The sequence below is a fragment of the Aedes aegypti genome, chromosome 1, assembly GCF_002204515.2.
Source record: "Aedes aegypti strain LVP_AGWG chromosome 1, AaegL5.0 Primary Assembly, whole genome shotgun sequence".
Lineage (NCBI taxonomy): Eukaryota > Metazoa > Arthropoda > Insecta > Diptera > Culicidae > Aedes > Aedes aegypti.
In genome coordinates, this window is record NC_035107.1 from 29,628,199 (window position 1) to 29,644,031 (window position 15,833).

Consider the following 15,833-nt stretch of genomic DNA (forward strand, 5'->3'; position numbering starts at 1 on the left):
TTAGTCGTGATCTAAAATTATGGATTGATAACACAACATTAAATCTTAACTAAGACTTATTAACTGTTGAAAGTTTGAGCAAATCTAAATGAAAATGCATTAAATTTTCTTCATGTTGTTGAGATCGCTTGAAAATCGTAAAAACTTCAAAATTCAAGTGTTCTACAAAAAATGCCATAACATCTTCAATTTTCAACCGATTTCAGTCATTAGGTACTTTTTTCTTTTGGTTTTTTACATACCTTGAGTTCAACATGATAAACGAATTTTAAAACATCAGCATCGTGCTTAAAACTTAACTAAAAGTTGAAAATTTGGTTAAATTTTACTCAAAAATATCGAAAAAATTTGATTATGCCATAAATATCTAGAAAACCGTAATTTGCACAACAAAGTGATGTTCAGACGGTAGAAAGCACATTTAATTAGCTTTATTTTGCTAAAAAAAATTAGATTTGGTGCTCTAAATCCGGAGATACATCAATTTTAGCAAATGTACTTTTTTGAAAAACCAAAAAAATCAAATATTGAGCGTATCTCAAAAACGGTTCTACTGTGAATTTTTTTGACATTTTTTTTGGATTCAGCGTACGATTTTACATTGAAAATGGAGCTCAGCTTACTAAGTTCAGAAATGTTGTAAACTAGTGTCAGCTGAGTGTTGCAATACTTATTTCAGTGAGTCCGTATTTATGACGGGTAGTGTAATTATACATATTTTATACCACACGTTCAGACTAGAGTTGATATTACGTGATATAGGCTATCTTAATATCAAAGATCATACTCTTTATTTCCAGTGAAAACTAGATACATGGTTTCTGACATCAAGAGAGCCTACACGGCAACGCGGATCCAGGGTAGATGTACCAGTTATGAACCTAATGGTTCGCTATTTCGTCATAGGGATGATTCAAATATGACATCGTTTTTCGGGATTTCTGGACCCCCCTCCCCCTCTCTGTCACGTTTTTTCCAATACCTTACACACATACTGTCACACCTTTCGTAGAACCGCCCCCCCCCCTTCCCCCTAAAGATGGACGTCATATTTCAATGGTCCCATACGTGATAATTCGATTATTTTCAATTTTTTATCATTCTGTGTGTATAGTTTGATATGAAATGAATCTTGATGTTGAAACATTCAAAGATATTCACAATGTGAAAGTTCTCGAGAAAACACATATGGCTAAATAGGGAACCACTATAGCTATCACTGGTACACTTTCCCTACTCAAATCTGAGTTGTTTCAACACAAAACCGTAGTTGAGCCCAATAATCAAAATTTGGCTAAATTTCCAAGGGGTACATCAGGTACTTTGCTTCTAAAGCCATAAGAATAATTTACTTAAATTTTGTTTGGTTGAACGCAAGATTGAGATTAATGCATTTACCAAAATTTGACTTATTGGGCCAAACTACCCCCATTGGGTAGGTGCAGCTCTCTCTATTTTTGACAACATGTATTGGGAAGAGAGCGAATACCGAGAGATTTTGGGTTGAGAGAATAATCGATATACTTAATTTCGAATAAAGTCAATTAAAAAAATAGGTAAAGTGTATTTTCCGTGTATACTAACCCCTCTACCGGCAGCTTCATTTTTTACCGCAAGAAAAAAAATTAAAATCGCGATAAATTTTTTGTTTCTCGGTATATTTGCACCATTTTTTCACTAGTTCTCGTAAAACTCTTCTAGTTTGAGGATCCGTGTCGATATTGATGATTGGTGATCTGGTTTTAAAGATATTACAATGTTCCTTGGGGGGCGGACATTTTCCATACAAAATGTCTTAGGCGGCCATTTTGTTTTACGTCAACTTATCGAAAAAGTAAAATGTGGGCTATACAATGCTATGTAATAAGGAGCTACTCTGAAAAAAATCATACAAATTGGTTAAGAATTCTTAGAGATATCTGAAAATTACGATATGAGGTTTTTGAAGTTTTCAAGATCTTTATTTGGTCAGCTTGGTACCAGCAACATAAATGCTTATTACTCAAAGACAGCTGCTCCAAATTGCTTCATATTTTCACAACATACTCTCATTAATGTATTGTTCCAAAGAGTGAACATCTGAATACTTTAAAATATCTGTAGCCTAAGATATATACGTGGGTTATGATTAAACGTCGGTCCCCCAAGGAATTTCGGAATATCTCTGGATCCAGATGACCAATGATCAATATCGATACGGATCCTCAAACTAGAAGAGTTTTTTGAGAACTAATGAAAAAATGGTGCAAAAATACCGAGAAACAAAAAAGGTATCGCGATTTGAATTTTTTCCTGCGATAAAAAATGAAGCTGCCAGTAGAGGGGTTAATATCCTTTTCGAAAGTATTTCAATTCCTAATCTTTTGATTTTTTTCTCCATAAAAATGAAGTGTTCATTAAAGCATATGAGTTTAAGGTAAGGATGAACCAAAGTCTCACGTGTATAAGTTTGTATCTCACTTTAGTTATTGAATTTTTGATTGATTAGATAACTAGTTATACATTAGAAGCTCTTATAAATAAAGCATTGTTTTCAATAATAATCGGTTTTATTGATTTATTATTCAGTAACTAAAGAAAACTATGAATCCAATATGTTTGAGATTTTGGGTCGCTGAATCTAATGCCGTTCTCAGAAATATTCCAGCACGTCACAATTTTTAGCTACAGCTCGCCAAAGTTGTATAAAATAGTGGTTTCATTGATGTTTGCATGAGATTTAAAGTATGATTTATCAAACTTTCTTATGATATAATCCACCAAGTATGCAAAATAGGACTTAAACTTTCGATTTAGAAATAATTTGAATTGAAATTGCTCGATAAAATTTAAATTAAATCGATTTTTTCAACATGCTTGCAGTCTCCATACAAAATTCTTCGTTTCACTTATATGGCACAATACAATACTTTTCTGAATCACCAAAAACTAACTTTTTACCATCGAAAATATTATGAGCTTTGTTGATAAGTATTGTTTTACACATGAAGTTCGAATTCTGTAGCAAATTGAGGAAATAAATTGCCATACAAGCTGGTAAACTTGCATGCAAGTTGGCTAAAATAGTTAAATTTTGCATTTTCAACAGTCAATATCTCAAAAACTAGACGTGTTAAGATATTTCTGAAAATGGAAATGGATTCAGCAACCCTTAATTGAGTAAATAGCGGTATTTTGGTGCTTGAGACAAAAACGTGTTCCGCAGTGTTATTTTACGGATTCCTATAAAATCTCAACAGCTGAACAGTTCGGTGTAATAAATTTACGGAGTACGGTAATTTTTTTCAGTATTCGGTACAAATTCACCGGAATCCGTCAAATTTCGACGAAATTACGGTGTTTTATTTTACCGAACCGTTCAGCTGTTGATATTACGGTGAAATTCACAGAATTCTGGTGAAATGAGCTTAGTGACCAATCGATTAAGTTTTCAGCTTGAACGGGTGTTTGGTTCTCCAGATTTGTACTCCTGAAAATTCTAAATTTGGCTTTGATTCATCTTCATCATAAACGCAGGATGCATTTCATCAAAAATTTCAAGCAAAAATCGATTTTGAAGGACCTTATTGAAGGCAAAATTCCAAGAGTGTTATCATGATCAATTTTATAGGAATATTCTGAGGGATCACTAAGAAAAAAAAAACAAAAAATTGTTTAAACAATAGAAAAAATCTCGTAGCGATTGTTAAAAAATATAATTCCTGAAGCGTAACAATGGATAATATTTTGGATTGAGTTCGAGAAACAATGAATTTCCTAAAAATATCGAGAAGAATTCCCGAAGATGGGATCTTAGTTTAATACATAGATGAATCCCTACAAACATTGCTAAAATTACTGAAACAATTCATGATGCAATACCTTACATTATGAAAAAAAAACGGGATTTCATAGATACATTTTTAGAAGTGTTTCAAGAGAAATTCTATGTCAAATATTTGTAGAAATTTTGTTGGAATTCTCGATTAAACCAAAGAAACTTCTAAAACAAATTTGAGTGGCAGAAAATTATCTTAAGGTATTGCTGAGGACTCGATGTAGAAATTCGAGTTACTTCCAAGAACGATTTCTGAAGTAAATTATTGGAATGGATATTGAATAATTTCCTTGAACAATCTTAACAAAAATATATACAGTAAACTCTCCCTTACTCGATATTGAAGGGACCATCGAGTTAGGGAAGTATCGAGTTATAGAACACAAAATGAGTGCAAATGCGATCCAAGGGACCATCGAGGTAGCCATGAAAATCAACTTTTACTATGGTTCTCTAACTCGATATCGAGATACGGAATATCGAGTAAGGGAGAGTTAACTGTAGTGGTAAATAAAAAGTAATCTCAGACATAATTCCTGCCATATATGTAGAGTTATCTCTTATCGGGTTCCTTGGCAAACTTGTTGAGGAATCCATGGATAGATTCATTTCAGGATAACTTAACATATGCTTGACAAAAACCATTGCGGACTGTTGATAACACTGCAGAACACGTTTTTGTCTCAAGCACCAAAGTACCAATATTTAGTTCAATAAGGATAGCTGAATAGATTGCCGTTTTCAAAAATATCACAGCACCTCTAGTTTTTGAGATATTATCTGTTGAACATGCAATATTTGACTATATCAGCCAACTTACATGCAAGTTTGCTAGCTTGTATGGTAATTTATTTGCTTAATTTGCCACAGAATACAAATTTCATGAGTATAACAATACTTATTAACTTAGTGAATAGTACTTCCGATGCTCAAAAGTTATTTTTTGATGGTTTAGAAAGGTATAGTACTTCGTCATATAAGAGAAACGAAGAATTTTGTATGGAGACTACAAGCACGTTGAAAAAATCGATTTAATATAAACTAAATCGTGCAATTTCAACAAAATTATGACCGAATTGAAAGTTAAAGCCCTATTTTGCAGGTTTGGTGGATTAGATCACAAACATGTTTGATAAATCGTACCCTCAATTTCATGTAAATATCAATGAAAACAGTGTTTTACACAACTTTGGCGACAAAAAAATATTCCGCGGAATTTGACCCTAATAAACCTCATTGGTTGATAGAGAAAAAATATTGTCATTATTCAAATTAGAAGGTCACTTGAAGGCTTGAATATGTTGTTCAGTTGCCAGCGATTTTGGTGCGATTATCACGTTGGCAGTTCTTGGGATTTTCTATTCGCCAGACTGTGAATATAGTGACTGTAGATTGTACGTATAACGAAAGCTTGTTTCGCGTCGCGCGATGCTTATATGTGCAAAGATTTCGTATAGGATGTCGTGAACAGGCCTTATACGTACAAAGGTGAATATTTAAAATTATGAAAAATGGCCTACAATGCGATACAATAAATTTTATTACGAATCAATTTGTAATCTTATGCGACTTTATTCATGATAACTAAGTTGGTTTGACAGCAGCTACGGATTGATTTGACTTACTTCACATTTGTATACGAAAAAAAAAACCGAATTGATGAACCCTGAAAATAGCGTTTTGAGTGAGAGAACTAGTCAATCAAACGTTTAAATACCTCGTGTTTTGCGAGTTTGTTGTGATTCATAATAGTAAATGACTTTTTGTTCTGGTTGTTTGGGTTCGAAATCTTCTCAAGTTTATCCGCTCACTTCTTTACAAATTCCTCCAGAGATTTGCCAAGGAATCCTTTGGAGTATTTTGTAATGGAAGCCTGGGTTATTTTCGTTAAAATAAATTATACAAATTGCCTCTTGAACCGTTAAAGTAATTTATGAAGAATCTTGAATAATTTTACCATAAATGTTTAGTGCAGAGTTCCACTAAAGATTCTCTGTAAGAACTTCTGGAGAAATGCTTTGAGGAACTCAAAAATTACAAAAGATTTTCATGGAAAACTTGTGTGAGAGTTACTGTAAGTTTTATTGCAGGAGTCTTTGGATAAACTTAAAAAAAGAAGGAGTTCATCCAGGCACCTTATTAAAACTTCATGTGGTGCAATTCATGAACACTCCTGAAATTATGGTTATTCCTTGCAATTTAATATGTGGTCGCATAGACAATATTGTCTTAATGATTTTGGAAGGCAAATAGATATCAAAAGAAAAGGTAATCGAGAATTTTCTACAAGAATTCATAGTTAAACGCATAAAAAAAAATCTTGAAAAAAATCGTGTTGAAATGGAGATAATCTCAGAAATATATGTTAATCCATAACACAATCATGGAACAATTTTTGAATACTTGGAAAGGTTCCTGGACGAATATCTGGTTGAATTCCTGAAGAAATACTTGCAAACAATTTAAAGCTGGAACCTCTCAGCAATTCCAAAAAACCGACTGAGAAATTTCTGAAAAAAAAATCCTTATCGGATTTGCCTTTGCATAATATTATTGAAGAAATTAAAGAAGACCCTTGAAAAACCAACCAGGTATATTCAAACAGGAAAAAATCAACAAAAGTAATTGAAGGAATTCTGGGGAAATTCTTACAGGGATAATTTATGAAATTCAAAAAAAATCCTTGGGAAACTTTTCCTAGAATCACTGATGAGCTCCTATATAAACTTTTAAAGGTTTCTTAGAGAACATTCCGAAAGTATCCCCAATGAATTGAATGAAGTAATGCATTGAGAATTTTTTTTCTAGACAATTTCAGAATACACATTAAACTTCTGTAGATCAATTATCGGAGAAACTTAAAGACCGTTTATTCGTGGAAGGTTAAGATTAACATTGGAAACGTTTTTTAAGAATCATTTGAAGAAGGATTTCTAGAGCAGCACCAGGAAAAATAAACTGAAAGCAGTCTTCCCATGAACAAAATCGATGTTAAACTTTGGTGCAGTGAATCAAATTGTCACCAAAACAGACAAAAAAACAAACAACAAAGTAAGCTCGCTCACAATCGTTTGTCCCAACTGTTACGGATAAGGATACAATCAAAGGCAAACTTGTCATGACAATCACAGAGCGCAATATTGTTGCAACCTTTTCAACTCGCGATTAATCAGTTATTTTAAACACAAAACCAATTTTTTTATGGATGCTGTTTAAATATGTGTCAATGTTTACCAACACGGAGAAAGTTCTCGAAAATTGCAATGCGAAGCCCAGAAAATCGCTGCGCACGTGGTGAGCGATCATTGTCATATTCTGTTCAAGTGGTGATAAACTGACGTAGCGGAATGAAATTGTTGCAACAAGAATAGGAGATGACAATGTCTTTGTTGCCGCGTGTTGGGTGACAATTGATTCACAGCTTTGGTGTGCACCTTGCAACTTCTGTTGAACCGCGAACGCGATTCGTCTCTGCACCAGTGCACCACGTCAATCCCGGTAGGGGGACTGGGGGTAGTTTGCCCACGTTACGGAGAACAGCGATTTTAGATGTGAAAAACATTATTTTATGCTCCTTTTTTATTATGGTCGGATAGACAAACATGTTTTCTACCAAATAGTACAAACAGCTATCCATTCTAACTTTTCTGGGGTTTATAAATTTATTTTCAAAAAATGCTTGCTTAAGTGCATATGTATTGTTTTGCGGGGTAAAACGCCCCGCTTGAGTTCGGCGTTAGCCATGCTGTAAACGAACACACACAATCATGCTTGTATATATGTTGCATACATCCGGGCGTTTGGTCAGATGTTATTGTTCAATAATAGTATACATGCTGATGCGAAAAATTTACATTTGTAAGGTTCCAATTTTTGTGTAACTTCAACATGGCATTACGTTTGGTAGAATTTGAATTCAAACGGCTGTTTTGGTGTTATGAAAGAGGGGTGGGCGTTTTGCCCCCAGAGTTGATTAAAGTTTAGGTGATAATCGTGGATTTCAAATATTTTCAGCCTGTCTGTTATGTGCCATCGTTCTAAATCTCGGATGCAACCGAAGATTTGTACAAAAATTTGAACCACGGTTGCAACCGAGATACAAATGGTTCAGTGTTCAAACTAATGTTCGAACCGATGTGCACTTTACACATGTTTGGGTTTAGGTTCAGGTTTGAGAATTTCAATTTGTACATGAGAACAGAGTATAAGGAGAGTACGAAACCACCTGAACTAACGTGTGCGATGTTCTTTTGGGAAGACTGGCTGAAAATTCACGATTAAGTATGCATCTGGAATCGCCTCTTCAGATTTTTGAGAATGGTGCCGAACTTCTTCAAGAGTTGCTGAACAAATGTCTTTCTAGTGTTGAAGCTTCAAGAATTCATGACATTCGTCAAATTCATCTTTTAAAAAGTCGCCTAGTTTAGCCGAATCCTCTCATTGATAATCCTATTTTTCTCCTTTACAGACAGCCCGGTATCACCACTAACCTCGCTGGTTCCCCTGGTGTTCGTCATTTCCGTCACAGCCACCAAACAGGCCTATGAAACGTACCTGCGCTACCGGGCGGACAACATGGTCAACTACTCGCTGGTGACGGTGATCCGCAACGGTGTAGAAATGGACATCCGCTGTCAGGACATCCGCCAAGGGGACATCGTGCGCACCTCCCGGGACTGCGATATCCCGTGCGATCTGGTCCTGCTGAAGTCCTCGGACGAAAACGGGAAATGTTTCGTAACGACGGCCAACTTGGACGGAGAGACCAACCTGAAGACGATGATGGTACCCAAGGGCATGCCGGATCTATCGGAGGATAAGCTGCATACTTTGGGGAGGATCGAGTGCGAACTTCCCCGAACGGATCTGTACACGTTCAACGGCAGGCTGGAGCTGACGGAGGTCCATCACAGGCACGAGATGACCAGCGTGGATGGTGTTGGTGCGGATAATCACATGCTGCCCTTGATGGCGGAAAATCTGCTGTTGCGGGGGTCCAGGGTGAAGAATACGGAGTGGGCGATCGGGTGCGCCGTGTACACCGGCCAGAACACGAAACTGGCGTTGAACAGCAAGATGGTGAGCAACAAAATGAGCTCCAGCGAAGGGTACATCAACAAGTATCTGGTGTTCTTCCTGGTGCTGCTGATCGCGATCGTGGTGGTTTCGTTCTTCATGAAGCGGTACAACGATCGCTACAATCAGGGCCACAACTTCTACCTGGGCGAGTACATGGCCACGTATCGGGTGTCGCAGTTCCTGCAGGACTTCTTCTCGTTCTTGATCCTGTTCAACTACCTGATCCCGATCTCGCTGTACGTGACGATTGAGATGGCCAAGTTTCTGGGTGGGTTCTACCTGGAGTGGGATCTGGAGCTGTACGACGAGGAAACGGATCAACCCTGCATAGTGAACACCTCGGATATTAACGAGGAGTTGGGTCAGGTGTCGCTCCTGTTTTCGGACAAAACCGGAACCTTGACGAAGAACGTGATGATCTTCCAGCAGTGTTCGATCAATGGTAAGAAATACAGTCAAAAGGGGCGGCGGCTGCAGGAGACGGGTCGAAGGTACGCGCTGAAGATCAACGAGTGTTCGGTAAGGTGGGAGGTGAATTAAGAGTATAATTTGGTTGATGATCGATCGGTTTAATTACAGCGGCACGTATACAACTTCTTCGAAGCATTAGCAGTTTGTCACACCGTCCAGGTAGCAGGTGACTACACGAATGAAGCGGATGATCCGGAAGCTGGCGATCGGGAAGAGGACTCCGAAGACGAGGGTCAGTCTCCGGAGCCGAACAACAATAGACCCACGAGAAATTTTTCCAACATTTCGGAAGAGATTGAAACAGTTGCGTCCAACATGTCCGTCGTGGAAGAGACGGACTTCATACAGCTGCAGGAGCTCAAGCCTCGGAACCGTCTTCCGGTGATGGCTCCCGTCCAGAAGGAGAACCGCTACAGTGCGGAGCAACAGTGGTCAGACGAACAAACTAGTCAGTTTAGGGAACGTAGTGGTAGCGGTAGTTTAAGGCCTTCCAGTGATACGGTCGTCCGACGATCGGGTAACTTTTTCGCAGACAACCGGGTTCATCCGGCGAGTCTGCACATTCCGCCCTTCAAGCGGACACCGTCGAGCTTGTCTAGTCGTTCTTCCCGGCCGCAAAGTTTGATCGAGTCGCCGACCTCCGAGGAGCAGTTAGCGCGATCGGGCGAGGGAAGTCTATTCCAGAATAGCAGCAACGGGCACTTGGACGGGTTGCTTCAGTCGATCGAGCTGAAGCGAGCCATCTCTGCGTACGAGGAGAAGCCGGTAACGGAACCGGTGGTGAAGACCCATCGACGGACGCAGTCTCACATTCCGCCGGGGGTGGTCAGTAAGGCTAATGGGGATCCGATGGATCGAGGATCGTCGATGTTGCGGCGGAATCGTAGTTCGATCCGGTCAACGGCTAGGGAGTCGTACGCGGCTGAGTTGTACACGGAAGCTTCGCTGGTTCAGCGACAGGAGTCGGTTATGAAGCACGAGGAGGTGCTGACGTTCATCCAGTAAGTTAGGGGTTAGATGAGGTTTGTGGACGCGGAGTCATGGAATGTGTGTTCATTACAGGAAGATGGACTACCAGGCGTCCAGTCCGGATGAGAAGGCTTTGGTGGAGGCCTGTGCGAAGATGGGACTGGTGTTCGTAGGTGACGACGCAGACGTGTTGCACATCAAGCTGAGGGAGTCTTGTGTGAAGCGGAACGTGAAGTCCGTGTACGGGGAAGTTCCTCGGGAGGAGGTGGTGAAATACCAAAGATTGGCTGTGCTAGAGTTCACCTCGGATCGCAAGCGAATGAGCGTGATAATTAAAGACGCGCAAGGGCAGATTTGGGTGTATACCAAGGGGGCGGAGAGCCACGTGCTGCCGCTGTGCACGAAGACGTCGTCGGGATTGGTGATATCTACACAGCGGCACATTAACGAGTTTGCCAAGCAGGGACTGAGAACGCTGGCCGTTGCCAGGCGAAGACTGACACAGGTGGAATACTCCAACTTCCGGAACGAGTTGATACAGGCCAACAACTCGTTGACCGATAGGGTGGCGAGGGTAAGTTGTGCTTAGATATAGGTAGTTTCCAATTGTAAAACTATACTTGATCATTCTAGGTGGAGGAGTGCCAACGGAAGATTGAGACTGGCCTGGAGTTGCTGGGTGCGACCGCTGTGGAAGACGCACTCCAGGACGACATTCGGGATACTCTGGAGTCGTTGCGGAAAGCAGGTATCAAGGTGTGGGTTCTCACCGGTGACAAGGTGGAAACGGCGCTGAACATAGCTCTCAGTTGCGGTCACATTCCGGAGGATGCCTTCCGGTACTTCATCACCGATTGTACGACCGTGGACCAGGTGCAACAGCACTTCGACGTGTTCGCGTTTGAGATGTTCCGTGCGCCGGAGCGAGAGTACACGCTGTTGATCGACGGAGCCAGCTTGGCGATCGCGTTGAAGGATTTGCGAGAGGTCTTCCGAGATTTGTCGATCAAGTGTCGAGCAGTGCTGTGCTGTAGACTAAGTCCGCTGCAGAAGTGCGAGGTTGTGCAGCTGATGAAGACTGTGGAGAGCAACCCGGTGACGGCGGCCATTGGCGACGGGGCCAATGACGTGTCGATGATCCAGGAGGCCCACGTTGGGTTGGGGATCGTCGGAAAGGAAGGTCGACAAGCGGCACGCTGTGCAGACTACGCATTCGCCAAGTTCTGCATGGTGAAGAAGCTACTGCTGGTACACGGGCATTACTTCTCAACGCGGTTGGCGATACTGGTTCTGTACTTCTTCTACAAGAATCTGATCTTCATGGGGATTCAGGTAGTACTCAAATATGATAATGAGTCGGCGGGTGATACAATACAAGCTTTCTCTTTTCCAGTTCTTCTTCCAGGTCGACAGTATGTTCTCTTCACAATCGGTGTACGATTCGATTTTCCTGACGCTGTACAACGTGCTCTACACGTCGCTTCCTATATTCGTCCTATCGCTGACCGAGAAGCCTTACCGGGAGCAGACCTTGATGAGGTAAGTCTCCAAACAGCTGATCAATTCGAACTCTACTAACGATCTCCTTTCAGAGAACCTTCTCTCTACCAGAAAGTGGCCGGCAATAAGCAATACGCGTGGAAGTACTTCATAGGCTGGATGTTCCTGGCGCTCTACCACTCCTTGGTCATCTATCTCTTCAGCTGGGCCATCTGGGGTAACAATCCGGTTATCTACGCCTGGTTTCCGGAAACCGTCAACTTCGCCTGCTTCGGCACCATGGCCATCCACAACGTGGTTGTGGTTGCGAATCTGAAGCTCCTTCTGGAGGCGATGAACAAGAGCATGATCTTCATCGCGTCCATCTGGCTATCGATCTTCGGCTTCATGGGAACGACCTTCATCTACAACCTGTTCAACCTGTAAGTATGATCCGCGTCCTGGTCCAGTGTTGTCATCAGTCCTAAACGTTTGTCCATGTACGTTTGCTTCCGTTTTTTTTCAATGTTGCTGTGCCGCTTGCGTAATCCTCAGCTTCGGATTCGTTTCCAGCAATTACGACGGCGACATGCTCCAGGTCTACAACAACCTGCTGTCGTCCTTCACCTTCTGGGTGTTGTGTTTCCTGATCCTGGTGGCGGCCCTGGTGCCGGATTTTACCGTTTTCGCCGCCAAGGCGATCAACATCAAAGTAGGCCACATCTTCCCCGGCGGTGCCAAGTTCCGGAATGCGTTCTTCCTGAGGCGAAAACGTACCTTGGAGAGTACGTACCTGTAAATAGCGATTGCGACTCAGTGAAGTCCGCGTTGAACATTCCAAAAAGTAATAGCATGACATGCTAACGTGCCAAGTTTGATTAGTCATTAGCCCTAGCGCTTACCCGATAGGTTAGGTTTAGGCTTTTACATTGTTTTTTTGTTTGTTTGCTGTAAATTATTGCCACTAGCAACGTAAGTACGAATCGTGATAGACGCAGTTCCTTCTCGCGACCGCGCGCAAATACCGTCGAGACAGCGAGTTTTCAGTATTTTTGAAATACATTTTTGTGAGGACTTTTACATTCCGACATTCCGAAAGGAGAGTAGTTTTGTTTTTGACGAAAGAAAACCGTCCATCAAAGTGACCGTCGCTTTTTGTTTTTCGTTTTTTGTTTAATGAACGAACAACACGCCATCGTTATATGGACTCCTGCTTTCATCGGCATCGAGGTAGGCCATGGGGAAAGTTTTCATGCGATTGCCCGCGAGCAACATGTGCTGTGGTGCATTCAACATTGTATCAACAAGCGAACGTTTGAATGGGTTTCCCGGTTGCTGAGTGAATGGGAACTCATTCTCGCACATTTTCTCTCTCGAATGTTGTGGTACAAATCGTGCCGAGAGAGAATTGATATGCACAACGTTCAAAGCATTTTAATCAACAAAATTTGCTCATGACTTGTATCACCATTAATCTTCGGTTTTCATTGTAGCAACAGGAGCTTTAGATTGGTTTTGGTGAAGAACCTTTGATGTTAGTTGCCCAGAAAAAAGTTCAAAAATCTTTTTCGGTCTGCAAAAACTCTGTCGAACTTTTTGACTTTCACACAAAGTAGGCTATGAAAGTTAGTCTTTGCGATATATCTTGGAAGCTTTGTTATTTATTATCAATATTCCAATCGCATCGGTTTCGTTTAGAAATAGAAATATACTTCCTTAACACATGAGAAATTTTGTTCAAATTTCTTTCTGTATCCCTTCAAGGAACATTTTCCCATAAGTTTATTCTGGAATTTCCTCAGAAGTTTCATTATAGATTTCGTCAAAAGTTTCATATGGGAGATTTCCAAAGGATAACTCTAAAATTTCTTTGGAATTTTATTTTTGGTAGCTTCCCAGATAAACCATTTAAATTGCTTAGGAATTTCAAGTTGATATGATGAATAGTAGCACTTGCGACAAAGTAGATTGAAACCCTGCTATCGAAATTTCTCAAGAAGCTTTTGTTTTGACTAGAAAATGCAAAACTTCCTCGAGTTGAGCCAAAAATAAAATCATATTTTTCTTCAAAAAATCATACAGATATTTCCATAGGAGTTATACAGGCATATTCCTCCAGCAGTCACCCAAAATCCCTCTAAGACATTCTAAAATGGGTTTTCTCTAGAAAAAACCGCTTATTGTGTTTTTTTTTATATAATGCAATCATTCTTTCAGATAATGCTCCAGAATTCTCCCCATTAATTCCTGTATGTAGTAATCCTCAAAGAATTCCAAAAGAAGTTCCTCATGAAGTCCCCTAGACTATGTCTAGGAATTACGTCAGAGGAACTTCTGAAAGAGGTTCTAAATTATGTCAGAAATTTAACAGAAAAAAATTGAAGATATCTCTTGGAATTCGTCCTGGAATTTGAAGAGACGTTTTTCCTGTCATTCCTCCGTAGTTTTCTTTAGGAATAGTTCTAGGTTTTTGTCCAGGGATTCCACAAGGAACTTCTCTCCAAGTAGTTCTAGGAATATAGCGTTCACGTTAGGGTAGTCCACTCTCCAAGAAGTATTTCCCGAAGCTCTTTCATTAATTTCTCCGGGTTCAGAGAAACCCCTATAGAATTCTTTGAAACAAAAAAAAAAAAATAAGAAAAAATAACTGGAGATATTCGTTGAAGATTCATTTGAAGAAGATGAGATGAAATCTCAGAAATAATTTCTGGAAGATTTTCTAGGAATCGGGATGAATTGGAATCTTGCAACAATTCTTGGAGGTTTCTAAAAAGAAAAAAAAAAAGAAAAAAAAAGTCTTAAGATATTTCTGTAGAAAGATCGATTCCATCTAAAATCTTTGGAGGAATCCAGAGAGGAGTGAAATTCCTGAGGAAATCGTTTTCGAAACTCCTGAAGGAATCCCTGGTAGAACTCCTGGAATCCCTGAAGGAATTCTTAGAGCAATCCCTGGAAGAACTCTTGAAGCAATCCCTCGAGGTATTCCAGGTGGAATCCCTGGAAGAATTGCTGGAGAAATTCCTGGCGGAATCGCTGAAGGAATTGTTGGAGGTATTCCTGGAGAAATTTCTTGAGAAACTCCTGAAAGTATTTCTGGAGCAATTCCTGGAGAAATCCCTGCAGTAATCCCTGGAGAAGTTCTTTGTGAAATAGCTGGAGAAATCCCTGGTGGAATACGCGGAGAAATCCTTGATTGCATTCCTGGAGGAATCAATGTAAGAATTTCTGGGAGAATCCCTGGAGGGATTCTTGGAGGAATCCCTGGAGAAATTCCTGGAAGAATCCCTGGAACATTTGCTCGACGAATCCCTGAAGGAATATCTGATGGAATTCATGGAGATATCCCTGATTGATCCTGGAATTCCTGGAGGAATCTCTAATAGAATTCCTGAACAAATCCCTGAAAAAATTCGTGGAGGAATCTCTGGACGAATTCCTGAAGAAATTCCTGGAGGGTTTGCTGAATGAATTCTTGAAGAAATTCCTGGAGGAATGCCTGGAGAAATTTTTGGAGGAATTCCTGGAGGAATTCCTGGAGGAATCCCTGGAGCAATTCATAGAGGAATTCCTTGAGGAATACCTGAAGAAGTCCCTGGAGGAATTTCTAGTCTAGACGAATCGCTGGTGAAATTCCTGGAGGAATCGCTGGAGGAATTTCTAGAGGAATCACTATAGGGCTTCATAGAGGAATCCATGGAAGAATTTCTAGAGGAATCGCTAAAGGAATTTCTAGAGGAATCGCTGGAGGAATTTCTAAAGGAATCGCTGGAGCAATTCCTGGAGGAATCCCTGAAGGAATTTCTAGAGGAGGAATTCCTGGAGGAATTCCTGGAGGAATTCCTGGAGAAATCCATAGAGGAATCCCTGGAGGAATTTATAGAGGAATCACTGAAGGAATTCATAGAGAAAATCCTAGAAGAATCGTTGGTGGAAATTCTAGAGGAATCCCTGGAAGAATTTCTAGAGGAATCCCTGGAGGAAATTCTGGAGGAATCGCTGGAGGAATTTCTAGAGAAAT

General features: G+C 40.3%; 1 protein-coding gene across 5 annotated transcripts in view; it reads left to right on the forward strand.

The window, feature by feature from the left end:
• The window catches only part of LOC5576498 (probable phospholipid-transporting ATPase IF), a 100,384-nt gene extending 87,471 nt beyond the window's left edge, over nucleotides 1-12,913 (forward strand). For 4 of the 5 annotated variants that reach the window (XM_021839286.1, XM_021839284.1, XM_021839288.1 and 1 more), the window contains exons 3-9: nucleotides 8,286-9,415; nucleotides 9,476-10,368; nucleotides 10,430-10,910; nucleotides 10,970-11,668; nucleotides 11,730-11,875; nucleotides 11,929-12,258; nucleotides 12,371-12,913. In XM_021839286.1, coding sequence (XP_021694978.1) covers nucleotides 8,286-9,415; nucleotides 9,476-10,368; nucleotides 10,430-10,910; nucleotides 10,970-11,668; nucleotides 11,730-11,875; nucleotides 11,929-12,258; nucleotides 12,371-12,614 — 3,923 coding nt within the window. In that variant the 3' untranslated portion in view covers nucleotides 12,615-12,913. The remainder of the gene's footprint in view (nucleotides 1-8,285; nucleotides 9,416-9,475; nucleotides 10,369-10,429; nucleotides 10,911-10,969; nucleotides 11,669-11,729; nucleotides 11,876-11,928; nucleotides 12,259-12,370) is intronic. The other variant, XM_021839285.1, reaches the window with a different exon arrangement.
• The last annotated feature ends 2,920 nt before the right edge of the window (nucleotides 12,914-15,833 follow it).